The sequence below is a fragment of the Impatiens glandulifera genome, chromosome 2 (genome assembly GCF_907164915.1).
Source record: "Impatiens glandulifera chromosome 2, dImpGla2.1, whole genome shotgun sequence".
NCBI classification, from domain to species: Eukaryota; Viridiplantae; Streptophyta; class Magnoliopsida; order Ericales; family Balsaminaceae; genus Impatiens; species Impatiens glandulifera.
The window spans coordinates 65,057,547-65,078,121 of NC_061863.1; the positions used below are offsets into that span (position 1 = coordinate 65,057,547).

Below are 20,575 nucleotides of genomic sequence, written 5' to 3' on the forward strand. Positions count from 1 at the left end.
TAAATATTGTGCTAATAATATAAATAAATATATGTAAAAACAATTTATTATGTAACAGTGAAGTATGAAATCATATAGAACTAACCAGGGATTTGTTTACATTATTTTATATTGCATTGTTCTTGCAAGTTTAGGGGTGCCAGTAAATAGTTCTATGGATAGGATAAAAGAGTTAAAAAGATAAAAATGAAATTATATATTTTGTAATTGTATGTCAAAGTGGTCATATCAAATGTATAAATCTCACATGAAATATTTCATCATTTTTTAAATGTTCTTACACTAAGATTATATATTTTTTAAAATGAAATAAAATAAACTATTCGTTTTAAAATTTAAAAAACGTTTAAGGATATATCTATAAACATAACACGTTTTATTAAAGTAGGTAAAATGTAACATGCAAAGGGTTTCAAATTAATCTGACTATTCATTTAGTTATAGCGCAAAATTCTATTTATCAAATTTTATTATATTTGTAAGTTAGTATATTATTTGTTCATTTGTAACGATTGTCCGTACTTGTTTGTTCATATACGAATCATTTTTCTAGGACAATATGAATTTGGTAAAAAAATAAAAATCAAAGACTAAACTTAAAACAGCAATTTTTTTCAAATGACCTATTAGTTATGTCAATTAAGTAATAACTAGTCAATATACACTAAAACAATATAAAATTCAAACTTCTTTTGGGTATATGCTCAAATAGTAAATTTTAAGTAATAACTAGTTAAGAAACACTAAAATAATAAAAAGTCAAACATCCCTGTGGTGATCAAATAGTAATTTTTCAATATTTTAATTCTCCTAAAATCATTTTTATTTTAACTAACTCATCATTTGAAATAACAATTGTATACAGTGAACGTATTTTTAAGTGTAATTTGTATCTACACAGTACAAACTATATTCAAATACTTAAACATGTTCTCATATCCTCGGATGAGAAATAGAGTGGCAATTGTGCTTCCAGATCAATTTACAAATATGTGAATATGACATAGAATACATTTTTTATGGGAGTTATAAAACTCTTTAGCTTACTATATAAGTCCGGGCATTTTTATTCAGTTTTCATTTTTATTTCACTATACTATGATCAAATGTTTTTTTTTTTTTCTCTACTACTTGATTTTTTTTTTTTCATTTTAAGATTTATATAAAATAAGGTAAGTCGTTTTCTTTTATAAAAAATCTCCCCCTAATTTTACCAAAATTTGTATAAAATAATTTCCTAAGCCACCCGAAAGAAGACAATAAAAGTTGGTCTTTTAATTTAGGAGAACAAAAGAGAGAATCTTAGTTTGATCATAAAGTTTAATAAAATTATCAATAGATTTATAATAATATATATGAGAACCTTTCATATTTTTATATTTTAAGAATGATTTAATGGCAATAAATAATTATAATTAGATAGATGTTAATCTATTTTTAGTTTGAGCCTTAATTTCCAAAAGTCCTAAAATTATAAAATAAATATAAAAAAAGTAGAGCACAAAAATGTTGTTCTCTTGTTACTCAAAAGGAAATGCAACTGAAAAAAATTATAAAAAACAAAAGAATGATATTAATGGTTAGTTTACAATTTTCCATCTTCCCCTTGTAATGTTTAAAAAAATATATAATAAATTTTGATTTTAGGTATTCTTATGTTTTTCCATTCAACTCTCTTACGATTTTAATCATAAATTTGAAGAGAATTTAAATTTATCAAATCAATCTTTGTCCTACTCTTTATAAACCTTATTTGCAACATAAACAACAAATAAATCAATTTGTCACCTATAAACTTTAATAAATTAAATCTCTGTAAATTTATTTTCTATTACAACTTTTTTTCAAAAAGCAAAAACATGTTATATTATTTGTTTTGCATATAGATGATTTTTATTAAAGTGTTAAGCATTTATTTGATTTGTTTTTCTATACAAGATCATGATTGTCACTAATTTTAATGGTTTCATCAAAATTATTAATTTAGATATTTTTAATGAAATTACAGTTATTTTTAAATTATTATACATTCTGTCTGAGTTTTGGGCTCCAAAACCCCAAATAGAAAAATGTAATTTTTTTGAATACTTAGTTTTAGTTAAAAATGTTAATAAAATAATTATTTGTAGTGAAATTAAAATTTATAAGCACATAAAAATTCTCATTTTTTTATTGTGAACCGTTATGTTAAATTATTTTATATTTAAAATTATTAATAAATTTAACTAAATATTTGTTCTTATTAAAAAGGATGGGCTTACTAAGTTTACTTAGACTGTCAAGTTTTTAATTTGAATTATTTTATTTATTATTTCTTCCGTGTTTGAATGGCCTAATATTTTAAATTTTGAACTTATATTATTAATTTTAAGAGTTAATTTGATACCGGGTTTAATAATTATTTTTTAAATAAAAGTATATATTATTATATATCCACTATATATTTATTAATATCTAATCATATTTACTTGTATTTCTTAATTAAATAATATTGTATATATACAACTTTTTACTATTAAGTTAAATAAGGAATAATTTTCTATCAATATATTTATATATTTAATAATTTATTATTTAACCGCTCATGTTATTTTTTTTTTTAATTTAAAAAATAAATAATAATTTATTATTTATTTTATAGAATTTAAAATTTAAATACAACTTAATATTATATTAATATTATAGTAATTAAATCAATTAAAATTTTAAATAATATATTTTTTTATATTATCTAACACGTCGAACATCAAACAAATCCAAAAGACGCTAAAAAATATTGTAAAGGGAAATAACAACTAACAAACCTCCTCGAATCGTTTTTTCCCCAAAAAGAAAAACCTCTTCGTTTAAATTTAAGGAATGGTAAACCCTAGTTCCTTGTCCATTCGGCGGCAGGTCTAGGGTTAATTAGGGCTTCAGCAATCGGAGTTTCTTTGTGTTATTTATCTCTCTACCCTCACTGCATCTGTCGATACATCCTCTATTCGCATTGCAATGGGTAGGAGAGTGAAGAATCAGAAAGCAACCAAGGCCCATCACGATGACGAAATTGAAGATGAAGAACGTGGAGGCGCACCCAAGCTATCAAGCTTTGTTGTTATACCGGACAGTAGCGACGATGAAGAGGCTAACGAAGATTTGAGCCTTAAAATTGTAGAGAAAGCGAGGTCACGAGCGAAAGCCAATAACGACGTCGTTCCTTCTGCCGCATTGGATGGAGGAGACGTTTCTTTGTCAAAAACCCAAGATTCAGATGATACGGGTAACAAAAAGCTGAAGTCTGTGAAAAAGATTAAGGTAGCGAAGAAGATTAAGGTAGCGAAGAAGATTAAGAAGCAAAAGAAGACGGAAGAGCCGGCAGAACTTGTAAGCACGTTATTTGAAGTGTTAATCCTCTAATTACATGTTTCTAACTTCTTAAATTGTTTGACTTTGCTTAAGATTTTAAACTAGGCGTTATTTGAATCGTTCTTTTATTACATCTAGGATAAGTAGCTCATATTGCCAATTGCCATCTATCTAAGCTGAATGATTAAACTCTTTCCTATCATGAATCACATTTATACTCTTCTCCCTTTGACCTGTATATGGCCTCAAAGCTTGAAGATGATTTTGCATTTGTTTTTGTGCACAATTCACTTGTTCATTATGAATTACCGTAAATGTTCAAAAGATCTACGTGTCTCTTCCTTTTTGTGTATGGCATCGTCACTCCCTTTGGAAGCATCCACTAATTCGGAACTTAATTTCATAGCCATACTTTGACCCAGACATTTTTGGGATGCTTATACTATCCAACAAATGGAAAGTGTTTTTTCCTTGTAGACCACATTTCAATAGGAATTTGAAGAGTCATTCCACTCACATGTCTTGATTTTACTGCCATATCAGGAGTTGGTCCACGTATTGCCTGACATAAAACATATAATGGATTTGTCTATGTCTTTTGTTGAATAGTTTTCATGGCTTATTTTATCCATGTATTGAAGTTTCACTTTATTCATTGTTATTGGTAAGGTGGATCTGAAAAGGGATGAAGAGAAGGACACATTGCAAAATGTGGAGAATGTGGAGAATCTGGAGATTACTAAATTGGTGGAGACAAGCCCAATTGAGATACCTGATAATGATGTTCTAAAGAAGCTTCTTGTGAGTTGAAATATTATGATTGATCGTTTTGGAAATGCAGTCAATAGGCATTCTTTAAAGGCTTTGTGTCTTGTCTTATTTTAATGTTCTATCAGCGAGGACCAAGATACTTTGATCCTCAAGATGGTGGATGGAATACATGCTACAATTGTGGGGAAGAGGGGCATAAAACTGTGAACTGTACCCTAGCAAGGCGAAGGAAGCCATGCTTTGTTTGTGGGAGTTTGGAGCATAATGCAAAGCAATGCTCAAAGGTCTGTTAATCTAAATCAGGGGCATTATATGAATGTCTTCTTTATCAATTTTTTTCATCTCCTACTTGGATTTTGGATGCATCTGCCTTATGTTTTAACAATAATTTCTATATCAGGGACATGACTGTTTTATCTGCAACAAGGAAGGTCATCGTGCTAAAGCATGTCCAGAAAAATACAAGGAAAAGAAACTTAATGATTCTCAGATATGCTTAAAATGTGGAGGTCCTGGCCATGATATGTTCTCATGCAAAACTAGTTATTCTGCTGATGATTTGAAGGTTCTTGATCTTTCCCCATTTTTATTTTGAAATGACATGCTTATTTTTTAAGTTTTTATTATGTATCAGTTCGGGAGTGACCTTACAAGCATAATAATTGCATTTTCCTCTCTTTCAATCTCAATCAGGAAATTTCGTGCTATATTTGCAAGAGTTTTGGACACCTCTGTTGTGCTGATTTTGTTGATCCAGGTCCAAGTGTACTTTCTTGTTATAGGTGTGGGGAGACAGGCCACAATGGCTTGGTAAGTTGGTTGTTTAAGGATTCCGCGATTCTCTTGATGTGTGATTTTTAGATTGAGATGAACAATAGAAATCCTAGAATCATATGCCTTCTTTGACATATAAGTAAAGTTTTGATGATATAGAACTACATTTTTTGGATTGTCTAAGTATGCAACTTGTTTCCTGGGGTTGTAGGTTTTTTACTCTTCTCGCATTGTTAGATGCCTTTCATGCACATGATTTTATAGCTTTGTTTCTCTTTTGCTATTTCTTTTTGTAAATTTTTTGGAGAACAATTATGTCTCTCCCTTATCAATTGTCACAATAACCTATCAAACATTCTTGATTGGTCTCTTGTCTAAATCATGTCCAACAGTGTTATACCGCCAGTACTCTTTTTTTTGTCTGTTTTTTAAACCATATCATTTGGACCATTAGTAGAAGCAGAAATATTCTATTATGTGTTTGTAAAGTTTATAATTCTGATATAATGTATGAAGTATCATGCCCTTTATCAAACTTTCTATTTGTTGGGTTGTTAAATTTTTGAGGTTAAATGATTGCTTATCATGAAGGAATGTGGAAGATCACGTGGTGGATCTAACACTGCTGCTGCGTCATGCTATAAATGTGGTGAAGGAGGACATTTTGCACGAGAATGTCAAAGTTCATCAATAAAGGTAATTCCGGCCCTAACTTGAATGTTGATTGAAAGTGGGGATGTACTTCCTAATCTAGTTTTTTTGGGAATTTACCTTCATTGGAACATGAAACTTGGGATTGAGGAATTACAAGCAGAAGTAATAGAAATATTCTATTATGTCTTCAAATATTTTATACTCCTGATATTCAGTATGAAGTCTCATGCTATTTATCTTCGTTTTGTTTTGAAAATTATGAGGTAAAACGAGTGTTCATCATGTAGGAATCTGGAAGATCACATGGTGAATCTAACACTGCTATGTCATGCTATAAGTGTGGTGAAAAGGGACATTTTGCACGGGAATGTCAAAGTTCATCAATAAAGGTAATTTCTGGCCTCAGATAAGATGTTGATCGAACCTATAAGTGTTTTTTTGTATACGATGTGGGTATGGTTTTCATAATTTAGTTTTGTGGATCCACCTTCTTTAGACCAATGACTTGAGATGAAGAAGTAGAAGCACAATTGTTAGAAATCTTATATTATGTATTCAAAAAGTTATACTTCTAATGCCATGTATGAAGTGTCACGCCCTTTATCATCCTCTTTATTCATTAGGTTGTGAAATTTTTGATGCAAAATAAGTGTTTATCTTGTAGGAATATGGAAGATCACATGTTGAAAAAGGACATTTTTCACGGGAATATCAAAGTCCATCAGTAAAGGTAATTTCTCGAACTAAATAGTATATATGATAACAATTTCTCTCAGTTTGCACCTATAGTTAGGAGTTCTCACCCTTGTTGAATAGGATCTGTTCATGGTTTTCCACTTTGCTCCTTTTAACATTCATTCTATGTAATGAGCTTATTTGAAAACTAGTATTTTGTTACAATCACTAGATGATTGCTCAAGTCAACTCTTTTTTTATTGCCAAAGTTAAAATTGTAAGTGTTTGGTATAATTTTTTTTTGGTATCATGATCATATTATTTTTGAAATAATGTAATTTTTGTTGTTTTTCAAGATCATGATCTAATTTTTTGTTTCGTTTGGTACGGAGATCTTTTTCTGGATCTTTATCATATTATTCTCTTGATGTGATTTTTGGCAAACATAACAAATATAGATTTTTTACATCATTTTTTTTTGACAAAACAGCCCATAAAATAACTATCTTTATTCGCAAAAAAAAGTGATTCCTTGCTGCTTGTGTAATATGGTTGTTTTTTGTCCTCTTTTTCTTAACCTGCTAGATCCATATCATGGACAATTTTATTTCCAAACAAACTATTTGAACCCGGAAAATGTTTGTTGATGAATCTTTGATTGATTTGTGTATTTTGTTTTGCTTTTTTGCAGACATGGAATAACAAGCATGAATCTGCAACTCCCGCTAGAAAAGTGCGCAAACTAAATAGAGACTACGAAGGATATAAATCTGTGCCCCTAGATTTTGGTAAGTCTCATAAAAGGAAAATATCCCAATATGATGAAGGTTATTCTACGCCATCTGTCTCAATGAATAGAGGTCGTTGGAATCCTGAACGTCATCATGGAGACATGCCTGAGAGAAATGGGTGGAGATCACCTACGACGCCAACTACTTATGAAAATAACTATTATGGTTCTGCTGGAAATTCTTCTTATACCCCTAGCTATTACAATAATAATGCACATCAATATGGAAATTCTACTTCAAATGGATCAAATAGATATTATCAGCATGATTATTCAACTCATAGATACAACAATTCTGGTCGTAGTGACTATGGAAGAAGTAATGGGTGGTAACTTAAAATCTTTTGGTATGTTGTTGAAAGAAAATGGATTATTTACTTGGTAAGTATCTCCAATACTCAATTCTCTTTGTTTTCTTTTTACCTCTTTGAAATAACCGACAGACATATATGTCTTTGCAGAGGAGCCCAAGTCGGAACTGTAAAGTGCCCTGGTCAAAACTCCCCCGTTGTTGTACATTCACAATAGAAGGGATGTGCTAAACCAAGCTTCCTATTTCGTCGAGAACTTGCTTTATATATTTCTTTTATTTTCTTTTTGAAAAAGAATGCAACTTCTAAAACCATTTTTGACAATTACATTGTTGGTTTATATGTTTTAAACTTTATTAATTCATTATGTCTTTTGACAGTGTGCTAGAAGTATCCTTGAACTAATAGAATTTTTTGTGACATTTTTTATTATGTTTATTGAATAACTTGCATCCTTTTGGTCAGTTTCAGTCATAAATTTATTTTTTGGATTCTTGTCAAAATGTCATTCCAAAAAGACTCTAAAAATGCAAGTCCATAGCCCTGCTGTTTAGCATTTAAGACGTCATTCTCTTATTTATAAAAAAAACATGGTTAATTAGTTGTGAGGCCAAAGCCAAAAGGGAAGAGTGGATCATAATGTTGATCACCCACATTCATGGGAAGCTGATCAACAGTCTTGAACCATGTCCTAGGAAGCTTTCCTGTAAAACCATAGTCACCAAATAGAACATCACTCACACCTCTACCTTCTGTTCCCGGAAGCCAAGCTGCAACAACCGCATTCATGGACTCAAGGTATGGCTTGATCACAAGAGGACGACCCGAAATTAGGACCACCACACACTTGACATTCACACACACATTTGTTATTATTGTTGGACCTGGTTCCAGAATAGTCAAGTTCATGCTGTCTCCGTAGCCTTCTGCATAGGAACCTTCTCCTATAACAACAATGGCATATGAGAAATTCGATGACTTGACAAAGCCAGGTTCTGGATTCTCGCTATATATTACGTTTGTCGCTGGATCAACTGCATCTCTAATTGCGTTTAGAATGGTTGTTCCTATTGATTTCATAAAGAAAGAAAATACCTTAGTTTAGCTTAGCTTATGTTTGATGTAGGTTATCCGGAGATAATTGGTCATTATCTTTACCTTCTGTTAGGTTGTTGCCACTAAATCCTTGCCAAGTCATGGTCCAACCGCCGCATTGGTAGCCCAAGTTGTCTGCATGCGTTCCAGCTACTAAAATCCTCGATGGGTTTTTGGGTAAAGGAAGAACCAGACTATCCGAATTCTCTCCATTCTTCAATAGCACAAGAGATTTCCTAACCGCTTCTCTTGCCAACTCTCTATGAGCCTGTGGTTCAAACAATAGCCCTATGTTATAACATTCATTGTGACCATAGGGTTCATATAAACTTTTATGTAACATTTGACCAACCTCACTTCCAATACTATCAATTCGGCTAAGATCCGACAAGGGATTCTCAAAGAGGCCAGCAGTGAACTTAACTCTCAAAATCCTTGAGACAGCGTCATCAATACGACTAATGGGGATGATCTTCTGCATGACTAAGGACGTCAAAATTTCAAGAAAATCCGTGTGGCTATAAATACCCATTACCTAGAAAGAAGTTAGGTTTAGACACCATGTTATGAGGCATTATACTTAAAAAAATATTATATTAACCATGTCAATTCCGGCGAGAATGGATTTTTCGATGGAATACGTGTAATTTGAATAAGGAGGTGACGAGATTTTATCGATTCCTTGATAGTCGGAGATGACAAAACCCTATAAAATGTTTTTCAATAAATTATAAGCTCAATATCACAATTTTATAACACGACCTAGCTATAGTTAATAGTACCTTAAATTGAAGTTTGTTCTTAAGAAATCCAGTGATAAGATCACGATCTGCGTGCATCTTAACTCCGTTTAAACTTGAATATGAAACCATAATGGTTGAGACACCATTGATGATTGAATCGTAATAGGCGGGCATGTGAATGGTCAATAGTTGATGCCAAGTGGCTATTGTGTTGTTCTCATTGATACCCTTAACAGTTCCACCATCACCCACAAAATGTTTTGCACAAGCTACAACCTTATCCCTATCAAAATTAACACAAAAAAACAATTTTATATAGTTTTAGTAGTACACAAATTAAACTCATTTAATAAAATATCAGACATACATACTTTCCACCAACATAAGGAATGCCCTTATTAGGGGGTTCCCCTTGTAAACCTATTATAATTGTTGTCATTGCCTTTACAACATTAGGATCTTCACTATAACTCTCATAGCACCTACCCCATCTTGGATCTCTGCATACCTATTATCAATAAACCTATATTAAAGACTATTTTACCCTTATAAATATTAAAGTTGTATTTTTTGCACCCTTACAGCGATACATGGACCAAAAGCGTAAGGGATCCCAGTCGCCCTAACTTCAACAGCCGTGGCAGCACCAATCCGTTTTGCAAGATTGGGATCCCTAAAAAGTTATTAACTCGATTAAAATTAGTGAAAAAAATTAAATAAGAAAAAAAGTTTACAAAATAGAGATAAATGCCTAGTTGCTCCAATGGCAATGTTGTGTGGGAAAATAGTAGCATTATAGACATTGTTATGGCCATGGACAGCATCGATGCCATAAATCATAGGAATTCCGAGCCTACTCGATAGAGAACCGGTCTGAAAATTGTTAACCATTTTCACCCATTCCTCGGGTGAGGCACGCGGCCGAGGAACGCTTCCTCCGCCGCTAAGGATGCTTCCAATTGAGTATTCTTTCATGATTTGAGCAGTTGCGTTAATTCTTTCAATTTGCATCATTTGTCCAATCTTCTCGGCTAGAGTCATCTTGCTCATAAGATCCTTTATGCGGGCATTGATGGGTTTCTTTGGATCCTTGTAAAGGTTATAACTTGTGTCGGTCATGGCTGCTGCAGCAGCTCCATTGGAGAAGAAGAAGAACAACAAGACTGACGCTAGCACAATCCTCTTCATTAAAGCTTTTGATTGGAAACTCAAAAACAAAACAAAAAATATATGAAGTTCAATACATCAATTATTACAATCTAAATTTATATTAAACATTATGTGCATTATAAATGATAATAAACTATATTGAACCCAATAAGACTATATTATGTATTATCATTTACTAGTTTTATAAATATATTGAAAAAAATAACATGGAAAAGAGGTACTTTAATACCTTAATATGTAATGGCTGGGTGTGAGGAAATAAGATGAAATTGTGGAGAGTATACTTATAGATTGAAAAGTGTCGGTTACTGTTTTTGAGGAACAAAAATATCCAAATTATTAATGGCCAAAAAATGAAGCATTTGATTCAGCTTTAAAATTGAGAGCCATTCCCATTTTTATTTTATTTTTAATTTTATGCTTTTCAATTTTACTATATTCAAACCTTATTTTAAAAAGAAATAACCCTATTATGTTTGATTAATGAAAATTTACATTATAATTTCAATTTCAATTCAATAATAATTGACATTTAATTTCATTCCATTCTTATATTTGAAAAATATAAAATTATAATCCAAATTTAGTTTAAATATATAAAAATATAATTTAAATATATATTATTAAAATATCAGGTTTGATACAATTTGAATATCTCAAAAGACTTTTTCTAAAGTTTAATTTTCATTAAAAACATGTGTATAGTGTTATAAATAAAATAAAAGATATTTTATTTAGAAAAAATAGAAAGAATAAATATTAAAATTAAAGTTTGAACTAAAATTAAAATTTAATTGATTGAATTTAAATTAGGCATATCTATTATTAACAAATTAATTAAAAAATAAAGTTATACTAAATTAACAATAAACACATTGAAATCAAACTTATTCAATAAAAAAAATCATTATCTTTCTTTCTTTTATTATTTTCCACTTTCAATACTAAAAGATTCTTTAGACAATTATTTTATTTTATTTTATTTTAAAATTAGAGTTTATTATGCAAATAAAAAAAAAATGGATTCCACCTGAACTGCCATAATTAAAATAATATAAGAGTTCAATAAAAAAAATAGTAAAAAGCTGAAAATTATCTTAAACTTCATAGTATTAATAACAGCTAATATTAAATACCATGATCTTAGTAACAAAAAAGAAAGAAAGATGTTCTATGATAGTTTGCCACTATATTAAATTTATTGTGGAATATTGATTCCCAACATCATCATATTCATCTATCATAGTTTCTGTCAAATATATTGATGGATTAGAAAATAAATTAATAAAAATAGTGTTGATTAAATTAGTCAAAATTCCAAATGATTCATTATTATCTGAAAAGAATATAAACCGCCTTGTGCTCAAAATCCTTGTATAATCCATAAAAGAGGGTTACTTTGGAGTAAATATGTGAAAGAGAACATTGAGCTTTCCTGTACCAATCATGGAGATAAAGGATATCTTCACCAAGACAAAGTTTCAACCATAAAGAAAGCATACATGCCTTCAAAGCATACCTCAAAATTTCCCATAACCAATAAGGTATATATATATATATAATAAGCCCATCTCATATCAATAATAACACACATTTCACAAAGCCATCAAAAACCAAACCAAACCATACCAACAGAAATGGCCACACGCGATTACCTTAACTTTGAACCGGTCACACAATGGGTCCACGAAAATGAATGCGATACCCTCCTTGTCTCTTTGCCCGGTTTGTTCTTTTCCTTTTGCATGTTAAACACACACATACACAAATCCATTATTGTCAATAACAAATTCTTATCTTATTTCAAATAAATATTGTCATCCTATATAACCAAACAATTGTTTGAAGTGTGGATTATTTGAGATTAATTTCAAATAGGCCACTATCCAATTATAACCATATCATTCTCAGTACATTAACTAAAATACACTTTTAACACAAGATCTAGATGCTCATAGTGAATTTATTTTTTCAGATTTCAGTAAAGAGCAGCTGAAGGTTCAAATTAGTCCATCAGGAACATTGAAGATCAGTGGAGAACGTCCTATTGGAGTAAACAAATGGTCACGCTTCTCCAAAGAATTTCCTGTCTCATCTAACTGCGACACAACTAAACTAAACGCAAACTTCAGTCAAGGCATACTCTACGTTAAACAACCAAAATTGATCAATCCAGCAGAGAAGGGAGAAAAGTTAGAGAATAAACCAAATGTTAGTAATAATGAACCTCCAAAGTATCAAAAGCCCAAAGATGATCAAGAAAAGTCAGAGAATAAGACAAGTGGAAGCAATGAGCCTCCAAAGTCTCAAAAGCCCAAAGATGATCAGCTGCAGAAAAAGACTCAAGAATCCACAGAGCTACATAAAGAGGGTCAACCAAAACCTCATAAAACTGACCAAGTAACTGGCCAGACGATGACAAAACCCAAAAATGATCAATTAACACAAATTCAGAAAGGGGCTCAGGAACTTGCTCAGATTACCAATCCTATGGGTAAGCAAAAGGATCAAAAGCAGGGCAATGATTACGAGGATTTGCCAAAGAAAGAAACCGTCGCTGACGAGGTTCCAGAAAAGAGTAGTTATAACGAAGAGAAGAAAAAGGAAATTGTTGGCAATGAAAAGAATGAAAGCAACTATGAAGAAGATGAATATGAGCAAGCAATTAACAGGGCAATGGAGGTTGGGCAACCAAGTAGATGGATGATCTTGGTTTTGGTTGTTCTATTCATTGCCTTGGTCGGATTTCAGTTCATGAATGGCATCATTGAGGGATATCATGAATGGCATCAAAACTAAACACATTTGCATAAAATGTATGTATGTATGTATGCACTTGTTATTTAAAAACCAAAAGTCTTAAATACCAATTTAGGACCTCAAATTGCACAAGATATTCAAACTAAGTTTATTCATCTTCATATTGTGACTCAAAATTTATAAAATTCTTAAATTGGATAGATTTGATATATATAGATATATGAACACTTTTACATATTTTTCATGAAAACATGTCATTCTTTATCTATAAGAGAGCAATATGTACATTTTTTTTTACCGGGAGGAGGCTAAAACAACATCCCACCACCTCATTTCAATCAAGGCGTGGAAGGCGGGTATGAGACCCAAAACTCTTACCACCTGAGTTTCCCTGGGTGCGCATAAGTTTCCCTGAATTTACTCTTACCACATGTGTCTTTTATTGTTTTTGAAGACATTAACCAAAAGCCTCATCTTGTACCATAACGGGTAATGATTCCTTATATCAGTCTAAGTGTTTTACATGAGAATAATGTATTCAACCCCAACCACTAAGGGTTTAAATATTATAGGAAAACATGAAACACAAATTGACAATTTCAAAATGAATTTGTTTTTGGAGAATTTAGCAAGAAATTGAGCGTGGTTTATGTAAATGATAGAACTAGTAAATATTGTTAAGAAAATAATGAGTGTGATGTCGAAGAACATTAAAGCAACATTAGCGGTTCTCAGACCATCAATAAAACTTTTGAAGACAATGAATGCTAATCATTTAGTATTTTCTCTCCTTCAATTTCCTAGAAGCATCAATATATCATATTGAAAAAAAACTAAAGAAAATACACACAAGTTTCAATTGACCAATGGCCTAAACCATGATAATGCAAGAGAAAGGACAGAAACAGAATCAGATCAGCCTTGAGAGTATCAACTTATTTAATTGCACATAAACAAGGCTTAAAATAGAGTGGTCCTAATATTTGCTTTCTCAACATTAAACCTAAATCTATTTGACATAAAACAAAAACACCAAAGGTCTGGTAAAAACATGAAAATGATAGATTCAACCTTAATCCAAAATGTATTTTAGATTAAACAAAAAACTCAAAGGAGTCTATGTATAAACATGGGAATGACTATTGTCCTTTATCTTTATTTGCATCTTGAAGCAAGCAATTTTTTAAACATTAATTCAAAATCTATTTCATACTAAAAATACTTTTGTATAAACATGGTAATGACAATCTTTTCCTTTTATTTAATCTGCTGCATCTATACACAAATCAAAGATCAATTAAATGAAAAAATGTGGAGAAACTAAAAAAATTAAGTGCATTATGAAGACTTTTTGCATTCTGGAATCTTTTAAGTGCCCTGCACTAACCAACCACAAGAAAGAAAGAAAAACATATTGCTGCTTTAAGAGATGCTGAATGCAAAATAAGATTTGTTGCAAATAACTTTGAACTTCTATGTTCTTCTTGGACAAGAAGCAATATAGAATTTGCCTTTTTTCCTGTAGCATCTATAAAGTGACCTCTCAGGTATGACGAATCTGAGAGATGTATCGTGATGCATTTAGTTAACAGCTTCATCCCCAAAACAAAAGAACAATGATAGTTAATCCAACCATGAGAGACATAATTCTTTTGTTTTTAGTCATACACAATATTCACACTTTATCCAACAACCTATATCAAGGAGATGGGGATAGGAATTGCAAGTGGCAAAATGATATTATCCAACCATGCAATGCACATAACTTAACACTCATGTATGCCTCTTTGTTTTACTTATGAAAGGTAGAAGCTGGACATCTCTTATGAAAAATTTCCATCAAATTGCTTCAGCAAGACGAAAATAGGTGATTTCAAAGTGAATTAATAATCTTTTTTGCAATCAAGAAGAATGTGATTTTTCTCTAATCATCCAGAAACTAAAACTAAAACAGAATAGACCAACAAAATCTCACAAACAGTGAGTTAATCAACCAAGAAACAGTGTAAATAACACAGCAAGCCAACTAACAAACCTAGAACCAATTTAGAGCAAAAAAAAGATAAATTAGAGAAAAATACATGCCTCTATAAACAAGACCTGTCTGTAAATGGAGTATATATATGACAAACAAATGTAGCAGCAAGCAGCCAATACTATACAATTTAATAATCCAACTAAATAATGTCATTCTTCTATAACTGATTCACAGAGGGGCGTGTATCGAACAAATATCCTCTTCATGTAGAAATTGTTATCAAGAACACAAACATATAAACATGTTGATGAGCTTGAAAGGAGGGTATGGAGGGATAAAATGCATCTGAAACGTCTTAAAGAAAAAGAAGGAATGATGGACTCGGCGAAACAAAACAGATACAGTCGCAGGAACAAGCGAGTAGAAAAAAGATGTCTAGGGCACAAGATGGGATATTGAAATACATGCTCAAAATGATGGAAGATTGATTGTAAAGCTCAAGGATTCGTTTACGGTAACATACTCGAAAAAAGGAAAACATTGCAATGGGTATGAATATCAACTACTTGACATAGACACGATATGGTCGTAGCACTTCAATGTTCATACCCATTCAAATGTTGTCTAGGGTTAGATCCAATTCTCAGTTCCAACATCGCCGCGTCTGAAAGAGAGACAGCAAATCGAGAGATGCGAAAATAAAACTCTTCATGGTTTAGGGTTACGAAGATATGTATATATATATATATATATATATATATATATATATATATATACTGTGTCTGAATTGTTATCTCATCAAGAAATGCTAACTTAAAAATTACAATATTGTTTATTATAAGGATTCTTCGAAGCTACAAGATATTTTGTATCATAAAAAAAAAACTAACACAATTAAGACTCCAAATTATTTTAAAATTTTGATATATGTCCTCAAATTTAATTTGTGTATATAGTTAGGGTCTATAATTTGTTATTATAAAACTTACTTATTAACACCATAACATAAAAGTTAAAAATTGAATATAATTGAGATCCAAAATTTAGAGTTAGAGTGAGTTTAAAAAAAAAAATGGAATAATTTAAAAAGAGTGAGTTTAAAAAGAAAAAATTGGAATAGTTTAAAAAAAATAATTTTTTTTTTTAAATAAAACGAGATAAAAGTAAGTTTTATTATTTTTTTTAATAATTAAATAAACATTCAATTAATTATATTGAAATTTAAAAAAAAAAATAGAAATAACATTTTTACAATAATAATAAAATAAAAAAACCAGCCCACCCTAACCCTAAATAATTAGCCCCAATTGAGACTTAGTTATTTTTAATGTCATATTCTATTGGACTTTTTTTACATGTATGAAAGTTTCTATCCTTTTTACATATTCTTCTTCATAGCGGTGAAAACATTATAATAAACATTAAATTATAATTTAGTTCCTATATCCTTGAATATGTATGTTTTGTTTTTTTCACTTGTATAAATCATCTCTAATTAGCGGATGATTCATTTCTTTAATCAATACTTTTCTTTTAAAGTTATTTAATTATTTCCACAACTTATTGTTTAATATTATATACTTAACTATATAGTTAAAATATATTTTTGAAAAAAACCAAAACCAAACAAGCTTTAGATCTTTATATAAATCACAAATTTATCATTATCATTTATAAAAAACCAAAATTATAGTAAAAGAAACTAAAGCTGTCTAAAATACAGTTTTAGTTTTTATACACTTTTTTTTTTATTTTAAAAACAAACTTTTATATATATATATATATATATAAAAACTATATTTCCTTTGCTTAAAATCCATAGTTGGGAGGGAGAGAGAAGCTGTTACATTACCAAACCATAGTCCATACACAATTTACAAAACAAGGGATGCATGCATTTAAAACATAAAAAAAAATAATAGTTTCTTTCCAGAATCTTCATTTTTCAGTAATGTCATCATATTCTCTTCTAAATCAAAACAACATTATACAGCCAACAACCTTTATAGGGTGAAAAACTGTCCTATTTCATTTTTGGTTTCAAATAATTAAGAATTCCTTTGCCTTACCCTCCTTTCGACAGTATCACCTCCTCCATCGGAGAGCTGGGCCCAAACGCTTCGAGATTTTCCACAGCTGCTGCTATCTTCATCGCAACCTGCTACTGTCTTCAAGATCTCAGACTGCAGTGTTGGGCAGTTCTCCTTAAGGTACTGGAATCCATCTGACCGCATCACAGCTGCAAAAGAGAGTTAACATTATAATCTTTTCAAGAATACCAACTTATTGTGCTCAATATGTTTTGGGATTTGCAACTAAATAGAAAAAGCAATGGAGCCAAGCATATAGTAAACACACTCTAGAATGCAGCTTTCTTCTCTCCCCTTGTTTATTTTAGATGGCTAGTTTTCTACATAGTTTTTCATCCTTGGAAACTATTTGGCATTTGGCAAGGTCAACCAACTTCTTCTCTCCCCCTGTTTGTTTCTCATTCATTTGTTGTATTCCCAAGTCTCATTTTGCAACAATGCTTATCAATGCATGATTTAAATTTTGAAGAAAAAAAAGGGGCCATATGAGTCTTGGTTACAAAGAATGAATCCAATACAAATCAAAGTAGAAGAGCTTAGGTATAAATCAAAAGAGAAACCTGGTCCATTACCAAAAGATGTAAACATTTGGCACAATAATCAACAATTCAAATATAAAACACATAGAGAGCTTGTTTGATGAAAAAGTGGTTAATTGATGATTAGAATGATTGATTGATGATGGGATAAAGGGGTTATTTGGACTCCCTTCATCAAACAGGACCATAAATGTAAAACATTAGATAGATATGCTGCTCCAGTTATGATTGGGATCAAGCGTTTTGAAATCAAGAATACGCACTAGTTGCATATTTTTTTTTAAAAAAAATTGATGATGTGAATTTGCATATTATAAATCATGGACATTGCCATATTATGAAGGATAACATTCAATTTCACACAACAATTGTACAGGGAAAGATCAAGTAAGAGATGAAGGGGATAAATTTTCACCTGCAAGATTCTCAGCTGCAAATCTCAAACAAACCGCTTTTAATTCTGTGGCATGAAAACAATCTGCTAAAGCTAGAGTTTTTGCAACGGAGTTAACAGATATGTCCTTGCAGATATGGGACTCACACATACTTCTTAGTCTCCCCAATTCATATTTATCGGCTGCTGCTAATAGTTTTGCTATTAATGTATCAGATATAGAGGATTCAGGTGATGATGAACTAGGAGTCACTATATCATCTTCCAAAAGAGCATCTCCATATATGAAGTGCAGCATTGCCTGTAGAGCACAAAATGAATCAATAACACATCAACATAGGAAAATTGATGGCTAAGTCTACTCATTTTTATTTTGGAATTAAGAACATAAATGTTTTTTTCTTGCAAACTCAAAATGTGTCTTCAAGTAACAATACAATGTTGACTTTTAATATGATGTTGATTTCAGTAATCCAGATTAAATTCAAACCCATACAAATTGGAGGGACATTTTTGTATACTCTTGCACAGAGAAGAGTAGACATAAAACATTTAGAGGGACATTATTGTTCATTTTACTATGTCTAGTTGTCCTGAGCAATTTTTTATGAACTGTACACACTTTTGTCAATGTGACAAAAAGTAAAAAAATATATTTATACACACTTGGCAAAAACAGTTGATCCAAAATATTTTCTGTGGCATAGTCTAAAATATTTTGTCAAAAATTCATTTTTCATCATACACTTTTCCCTAGAAAGGTTTCATCTAATGCAATCACACTATTCAAACCAAATGCATACAAAATCACTTTCAATCTATACTTTGGCAATTTTCAAAAGTGATTGTGTCGATGATTGTACTGTAATACCACTTTCAAGAAAGACACAAAAAATATGAATTTATGCAAAATAAAGGTTAAAAGACAGTATAGTATAGTGACAAATTATATATTCAGAAAAGGGGTCATAAGAAATTCACGATAAGAGACAAAACACATTGTATCTCCTCCAACATAGGAAAACCGTAAAGAAAATGAAGGATATTCGCACCTTAAAAACCTTTGGTTCCATATCTTCAATCACAATTTCTTGCTTAATATCCTCGGGGCCATCATAAAATTTAGATCGAAAAATCGGTGATCTTGCAGCCAAAACCAACTTATGAGCGTGAAACTTTTCCCCTGATACATTGAAAACTATATCTGAACCATCCATGTTCTCCAGTAAGAAGCCAAAATGTGCTCCAATATCTGATTCTGGCACCCTAATTGAGTGTAATCTTGAAGTGTCTATTCCAGACACGACAACTCCAACAGTACAGTTAATTTTTAAGCAATCATCTTTCAGGTAATCTGAAGTTTCAAGTAAAGCTCTCCTGAAAAAACGCTTATATCCCCTAAAGAGAGATGGAAGGAGAAATGTATCAAAATATGTCCACAAGAATAATATTGGAAACTAGGGTTTAGACCCAGCACATGAAGCATTTAGTCATTGACTCATTGTTGATGTATGAAGAAACACAGTGGTCATAAAACATCCTAAAGTAATTCATAAACACCAAACCCACAAAAGAAATGATGAAATGTTGGAATGGTTATGAAAATCCACTTCAACTCATTTCAGTTGCCAAAAGAATCCAACCAATTTACCCTCGGATACACATCACGCAAACGAATCAAAGAAGTATATACACATGGCTCAATGTTGAATATTGAAATCAAGCAATAAATAAATTGAATTGACGAAGTAAAAAAGAGATCTAACCACATGCTACCCCGATACTTGAGTGTATAAGGCCCACTCTCCAACGACCTATCGAAATGGCTATGAACCTTATGCTTTCCCTTACCGCTTTGATCAAGAAGTGTCAGCTCAAACAAAGCCCTGACATCCGTTCCTTCGCTCGCCAACGCGATGAAGACCGATACGTAAGTGGAATTATCCTCAGGATTCTTCCCGTCAGGATAGAAATATACCGCCCAACGGTAACCCCCGACTGTGAAATCTTCGCTGGCGATATGTTTTCCTATTCCCATGCCTTTGGCCAGGGAGTATCCCTGAATCACGAACCGGTGTGATCCGTTAACAGTCTCGGTAACGGACCGAGAGCTTGAGGGCGAGACAAGGAGATTTTTCTCCGCCGTAGATGTTTCCGACATTGACATAAACTGACGGAAGCTACGAGCTCATCGACAGCGTCGATCGAATCAGCGAATGTTTGTAGATGTTGATGGAAACGAAGATTGATGAGAAATGTGTAAGAATCTGACAAGAAGCTTCGAATTGAAAAGGAAAATCGCTAGATTTTGGAGATAGATAGGAAGCCTAGGGTTTCTGTTTCTCTCTCAACCCAGATGTTTTGTCTCAGCAAAAGCCGTACGTCATCGATTACTCTCTCTATATATATATATAATCTAAATATTAATTCAAACCTAGATATTTTAATATTCAAATTTCAATTTAAAGCATCTCTAATAATCT

The 20,575-nt window shown here is 31.4% G+C and overlaps 4 protein-coding genes across 6 annotated transcripts; 2 read left to right on the forward strand and 2 right to left on the reverse strand.

The window, feature by feature from the left end:
- The first annotated feature begins 2,811 nt into the window (after positions 1 to 2,811).
- LOC124927537 (protein AIR2-like) lies at positions 2,812 to 7,778 on the forward strand. 2 transcript variants are annotated; one of them, XM_047467970.1, is made up of 10 exons: positions 2,813 to 3,366; positions 4,018 to 4,149; positions 4,245 to 4,403; positions 4,520 to 4,684; positions 4,813 to 4,929; positions 5,485 to 5,589; positions 5,835 to 5,936; positions 6,212 to 6,277; positions 6,914 to 7,393; positions 7,474 to 7,778. In XM_047467970.1, the coding sequence occupies exons 1-9, from the start codon at positions 2,995 to 2,997 to the stop codon at positions 7,343 to 7,345; spliced, it is 1,650 nt and encodes a 549-aa protein (XP_047323926.1). In that variant the 5' UTR covers positions 2,813 to 2,994; the 3' UTR covers positions 7,346 to 7,393; positions 7,474 to 7,778. The 2 variants fall into 2 exon arrangements, with proteins under 2 accessions (XP_047323927.1, XP_047323926.1); XM_047467971.1 differs by lacking the exon at positions 5,835 to 5,936 and having other exon boundaries at positions 2,812 to 3,366.
- Positions 7,779 to 7,899: 121 nt separating this feature from the next.
- On the reverse strand, positions 7,900 to 10,666 carry LOC124927536 (beta-glucosidase BoGH3B-like). 2 transcript variants are annotated; one of them, XM_047467967.1, is made up of 9 exons: positions 10,561 to 10,666; positions 9,913 to 10,368; positions 9,744 to 9,834; positions 9,533 to 9,669; positions 9,201 to 9,444; positions 9,020 to 9,124; positions 8,771 to 8,953; positions 8,482 to 8,686; positions 7,900 to 8,390 (listed from the first exon to the last, which is right to left on the reverse strand). In XM_047467967.1, exons 2-9 carry the CDS (start codon positions 10,347 to 10,349, stop codon positions 7,918 to 7,920), a joined length of 1,875 nt encoding a protein of 624 aa, XP_047323923.1. In that variant the 5' UTR covers positions 10,350 to 10,368; positions 10,561 to 10,666; the 3' UTR covers positions 7,900 to 7,917. The 2 variants fall into 2 exon arrangements, with proteins under 2 accessions (XP_047323923.1, XP_047323924.1); XM_047467968.1 differs by having other exon boundaries at positions 9,913 to 10,354; positions 10,561 to 10,622.
- Positions 10,667 to 11,921: 1,255 nt separating this feature from the next.
- Positions 11,922 to 13,252, forward strand: LOC124927538 (protein RESTRICTED TEV MOVEMENT 2-like). The gene is made up of 2 exons (XM_047467972.1): positions 11,922 to 12,056; positions 12,307 to 13,252. Exons 1-2 carry the CDS (start codon positions 11,969 to 11,971, stop codon positions 13,128 to 13,130), a joined length of 912 nt encoding a protein of 303 aa, XP_047323928.1. The 5' UTR covers positions 11,922 to 11,968; the 3' UTR covers positions 13,131 to 13,252.
- A 3,726-nt stretch (positions 13,253 to 16,978) lies between these two features.
- Positions 16,979 to 20,461, reverse strand: LOC124926235 (BTB/POZ and MATH domain-containing protein 4-like). The gene is made up of 4 exons (XM_047466428.1): positions 19,859 to 20,461; positions 19,145 to 19,490; positions 18,114 to 18,393; positions 16,979 to 17,308 (listed from the first exon to the last, which is right to left on the reverse strand). The coding sequence occupies exons 1-4, from the start codon at positions 20,257 to 20,259 to the stop codon at positions 17,118 to 17,120; spliced, it is 1,218 nt and encodes a 405-aa protein (XP_047322384.1). The 5' UTR covers positions 20,260 to 20,461; the 3' UTR covers positions 16,979 to 17,117.
- Positions 20,462 to 20,575: the final 114 nt, after the last annotated feature.